At 39.7% G+C, this 5,432-nt stretch overlaps 1 protein-coding gene across 1 annotated transcript; it reads left to right on the forward strand.

The window, feature by feature from the left end:
• Positions 1–407: 407 nt before the first annotated feature.
• On the forward strand, positions 408–3,070 carry tp53rk (TP53 regulating kinase). The gene is made up of 2 exons (XM_017441393.3): positions 408–664; positions 2,487–3,070. Exons 1-2 carry the CDS (start codon positions 460–462, stop codon positions 2,969–2,971), a joined length of 690 nt encoding a protein of 229 aa, XP_017296882.1. The 5' UTR covers positions 408–459; the 3' UTR covers positions 2,972–3,070.
• Positions 3,071–5,432: the final 2,362 nt, after the last annotated feature.

A 5,432-nucleotide genomic window follows, 5' to 3' on the forward strand; every position in this document is an offset into this window, starting at 1 on the left:
AAAAAAATAGTGACTTCAATCAAAAAAAAAAAAAATCTTTAAATAAATTTTTGTTTCGTAAAAAAATATTTTTACGGTTAAAAAGTTTTTAAGATGTTTTTTTGTTTGACATTATTATTTTTTTGATTGAATACTACTTTTTTTTGTTTGACATGATTTTTTTTTTTTTGATTGAGTCCACTTTTTTTTGTTTGACATGATTTTTTTTTGATTGAGTACTCCTTTTTTTGTTTGACATAATTTTTTTTTTGATTGAATACTCCTTTTTTTGTTTGACATGATTTTTTTTTTTGATTGAATAATTGTGAAACAAATCTAACTCCATAGAAATGGTCCAGTCAAACCCTAACCTTAACTAATAAAGACTTGTAGCTCTCTCTGTGGCCGCTGGGGGGCAGTGTGCAGAGGCCGATCAAACGGAGCGGACCGCCACCGTAGAAGAAGAAGAAGAGCTCAAACATGGCGGACCCTCAGTTTCTGTCTACAGCAGAGTTAGTAAAACAAGGGGCAGAAGCCCGCTTGTACCGAACTCGTTTTCTAGGAAAACCGACCATAGTTAAGGAAAGGTTCCCGAAACGGTACCGACACCCAGAGCTGGACGAGAAGCTGACCCACCGCAGGACGGTCCAGGAGGTTCGGTCCATTCTGCGCTGTCGGAGGGCAGGCAGGTTCTTTGTGTTTCTTACCAACTTTACTGAAAATCCTTCAAGTGCATAGAAAAGGCATACGAACCATGTAATGTTGTCTTTGTTGGATATTTTCGTTATTCTGTCCTCATGTTTGAAAACAAAGAATGTCCAGGTTCGGGGACATCAGTGATGGAGACATCCTGATGTTGATGAGAAACTGGAGAGCAGAAAAAAGACTGAACACAAACCTTTTTAATCTAAACAAGTACTTTCCACCCAAAAATCAAAATGCATAATTTTAGTTGATCTGTATGAAAACATCACAGCAAAGAGCTGTCCTTGCTCCCCCATTAATTGTATTTATGCTGTTTCTGTTTATATACGAATTTGTCCGATTTGAATGTTATTTGTTTACATTTTAACACAATCTACAGAATAGAATTTGTTTAACGTGTGCACATTCCCACACATTATGTGTTGAGATGTGTTTCCCCAGGCAGGATAAACTAAAGCACCGAAAGGCTTTTAGGCTGCTAAATGCAATCTGACACGTTGTTTAACACATGTACCAGTGAATTAATATATGAGGAAACTTGACCCATGTTTGATTAATGCTGGGCTAGGACAGGTGTTGGGTCGAGTTGTTTTCCCCTGTTAAGATCTGCCTTCCTCACCAGCTTTGCTCCATTTTCCTTCTCATCTCTTTTCTAAGCGATAGTATTTTAAATAAAACTGCTGAAAGAAAATATTTCAGTGCCTATATGTCCCATTTTTGCCCAATTCTTTGTCCAAACACCTCCTGACGGCTGGAAATCTTCATCACTCTCCTGCTGCTGCTCTCAAACCAAAACCAAAATCGGCAGCACGTTCAAACCACCGTTATATTGTTAGCCATCTCGAAGTACTCCCATAATGTAAACTCCTTTTGGTATTTAAACACTTTAATAATGTCTCAACACTGTTGTAGCTGCAGACTCTGTTTTTCTGCCATGATAGCTTGAAACCGTAGCTCCGACTGAGGCCAACTGGGAAGAAAAACACTTATTACTTTACTTCAAACGTTTAGGAAATAAGAAGAGAAATTCGTAGAAAACATGTGACCTGGGCTGGCGAAAAGAGTCACAGTGAGGAATTTGTCAATGTTGAGTTAATGCTATTTTCAAATTTTCCATCTTAAAAGCTTTGTTGCAGTTTCTCACCTGGCAACAAGCTTGATTTGTTTATGAGAGTGCTGATGTGAAAACTTGTTTTTTATTGCTCTGGACTGATGTCATGAGGAACTCCTGCTCTGTAATTAAAAAGGGGAATCTCAGCTTCACAGTGACATCGAAAATAATGTTCAGGGATTTCCTGGTGCTACAGCAGCCAGCAGAGGAAAATGGTCAATTTAAAGGAAATTATAAGAGTAATAAGACAAACGATTATTTCTGAAGACATACCTGTTAGAGAACTTGGATTTAAAGGTAAATTAGGAGGAATATATGCTGTTTTAATGACCAGGATTGCTACACAGTATCTTTATGGACTCAATTTTTATGTAAATCTCAGTTACAACACAAATCTATATTTTCATGTTTTGCGCTGCAGCCTGAGTTCAGTCAGACTCATTTTGCAGCGCAGGTCACATGAGTCCACTGCACATATTCGCTTCGTGGCAGCCCTACACTATAAGTCATTCTTTACGTGGAAGTAGTGCCTTAAAACCTGAAGAAGAAAGTTTGCTTTAATTAAAATATGCTTCTATCAGCTGTTTGCCTCAGCAATAAAAATAACTCTAGCTTCACCCTGTAATGATGAATCCTAATGCAGCGTTGCAGTTTTAGTGAAAACTTCTGTCTCTCTCTGTCTCCTCTGTAGGCATCTCTGCTCCGGTTGTTTACTTTGTGGACTACACCTCCCACTGTATTTTCCTGGAGGAGGTTTTGGGTTCTGTAACCGTGCGAGACTTCATCGCCTCCACTCAGCAGTCTGCTTCCTGTAAGGAGGAGCTGCAGCAGCTGGCTCAGCGCATAGGCCAGATCTTGGCTAAAATGCACGACGAGGACGTCGTCCACGGAGACCTGACCACCTCCAACATGCTGCTGAGGCGTGGCCCGGAGGACACGGAGTCTGACCTGATCCTCATCGACTTCGGCCTGAGTTACATCTCAGCCTTGCCGGAGGATAAGGGCGTGGACTTGTACGTTCTAGAGAAGGCTTTCCTCAGTACTCACCCCAACACAGAGCTGCTGTTTGAGAAGCTGCTGAAGAGCTACAGCGCTTCGTCCAGAAAGTCTTCAGCTGTCATCAAAAAGCTGGACGAGGTCCGGCTGAGAGGCAGGAAGAGGTCCATGGTGGGATGATTAGACACTCCTCTGGGCGTTCTGTAGCAGACAACTGGTGATTGTACACAGAAACTCTGAAATAAAATGTCATTTAAGTACCGTCTGGCACATGGGGCACATTTTTTCATCAGTTTATTTATTGATGTGTAAAATAATTCTGTATTTTTTCCATTTGTTTATGAAAAATACAACACAACAATTAAAGGTGTTGCATTCTTTAAGAGAAAGCATATGGCCTGCTACATTTCATGCCCAAGTTTTACACCAGCATGTCTCATGGTAGGAAATGTAGGAGTTGTAGCTAATTTGGTCGAACTTTGAGAACATGATCAGTCACAATATTGCCGTAACTTGTGTGATCTTACATTTTCTGTCAGTACTTGGAGGGACTTTCAGCTACTACCTCCAAATTTTAGTTCAGTTTCTGCAAAATTGGCTGTGTTACATCCATTTTTGTGTTTTTTTTACGGTCAGTTAGTTGAGGTGACCACTTTGAATTAGGTTGAGCTCAAAGTTTATCAGTTGTACATGTGCATTTATTGATTACTTGCTGCAGATTTATTTAAAATGTCCAGCGGATATGTTTCTAAAACAGCATTAACTCCTGTAGTTAGTGGCTGAGTTTTATAAAAAAAATAAGTATTTAAGTATAAATATACTGATTAAAAAAAAAAATCAGTATACTTCTACTTCTTTGAGTTTTGGTCTAGCCTTTTGCTACTTTTAGCTTTTAGCTAGGCTTTTGATACTTGTAGATTCTAACTTGCCTTTTTTTTAATTTTAGCAACTATTTAGCTAACATTTTGCTGCTTTTAGCTAACCTTTTGCTACAATGAGCTTTTGGCTAATTTTGTGCTACATTTATTTTTTAGCTAGTGTTTTACTTTCAGCTAGTGTTTTGTTGCTTTTAGCTAGCATCTTGCTTTTTTAAGCTACTAATTTAGTCCTTGTAGCTAGTGTTACCTTTAGCTTTAACCACTCAGTTTTAGCCTTTTTCATCAGTCATTCAGCACTTATACTGCGTTTTCACAGAATTAGCCATTTCTGCAGTAATTTGGGACCAGGCAGCACAGAGGAGCAGTGGTTAGAGCTGTCGCCTCCCAGTGAGAAGGTCACAGGATCATCTCCTGACCTGAGGCCTCTCTGGGTGGAGTTTACATGTTCTCCCTCTGAATGTGGGGCTGTACTCCAGTTTCCCCCACAGACCAAAAACATGCATGTTAGGTTCATAGGTAAGTAAATTGTTCTTAGGTTTGACTGACGGTGTGAATGGTTGTTTGTCTCATGTCTCTATGTGTCCCTGTGATGGACTTGCAGCCTGTCCAGGGCGTCCCCTGTCTCTGACACAGTGACTCCTGGAGATAGGCACCAGCTCCCTGCGACCCGGAAAGGAGAAGCTGGTAAAGAAAACACATGAATGAATAATTTGGGACCTTTTCTTTAATTATCTAATCTAAGCTGACATGCTGACATTGACCAGTGGCTCATTATGGTCACTATGGTAACCACCTGTGTTTGTCACTCCCTGTCTGCGCTGACTGACAGAAACGCAGAGAGGAAAAGAAGTCTCAAAGCAACAGTTGCTGTGTGAAAACTACAAGTTGTAATAAAAAAAATAAATTAAACTAAGCGGCTCTGATCTTCACACAAGTAAAATCTTGTTTTTAAAGTGTTTTATATCAGAAATATAGAACTCCAAAGAGTGCTTATTTTTTAAAATTTTGTCTAATGCACTGCTACCAAAAGTCTGAACGGATAAATAGCAACAAAGGCACTGAACTGCTTACTGGATTAAACCTGATGGGTAAAACAGTGTTTAGACATTGTTCTTCTCCTTTTCACCTCAGACTGCTTCACCTGGTCTGAATCTATCCTGCAGGTGTTAGAACTGAATGTTTTGTGATGAAGATGCATTTGATGCGTCAGCCTTGGAGTTCCACAGCTGCAAATACCAACATCCTCAGACTCATCGAAGGAAAGGCAGTATGATAACAGTTTTACTTATTCTGTTTGGTTCGTTCACTGTTAGCAAAATATTTCAGGAACCACTGAATGGATTTCAGTGAAACTCTGAAAAAGTAACCACTGGATACATCCACAACTGATTAACTTTTGGAGTCAGCCATATTCCAGATGGCCACCACAGCTCCTGGACCTTAGCTATCCCTCGGTGAAATATACAGGTACTGAGCTAAATTGGTGTGGTAGTAGTTGGGAGTCATTCTTAATACATATTTAAGTGCTAACAGATCACACAAGATAATATTAATCACAAAAGGAATTTCTCATCATAAAATGTTCTTGGTCTAAAACTCCAGCATGAAAGATGGCGGACGATATGCATTCCTTCCAGGAAGGCTAGGTTTTTAATTAAAACATGGTGGTTCCAGTCTCCTTTCATCTCCAGGCCCATCCCATCATTAGCATACACAATAAGACATAAAGCGTGTGTATTTTGGTTTCCCTGTGTGTTGCAGAG

The sequence above is a fragment of the Kryptolebias marmoratus genome, linkage group LG4 (assembly GCF_001649575.2).
Source record: "Kryptolebias marmoratus isolate JLee-2015 linkage group LG4, ASM164957v2, whole genome shotgun sequence".
Lineage (NCBI taxonomy): Eukaryota > Metazoa > Chordata > Actinopteri > Cyprinodontiformes > Rivulidae > Kryptolebias > Kryptolebias marmoratus.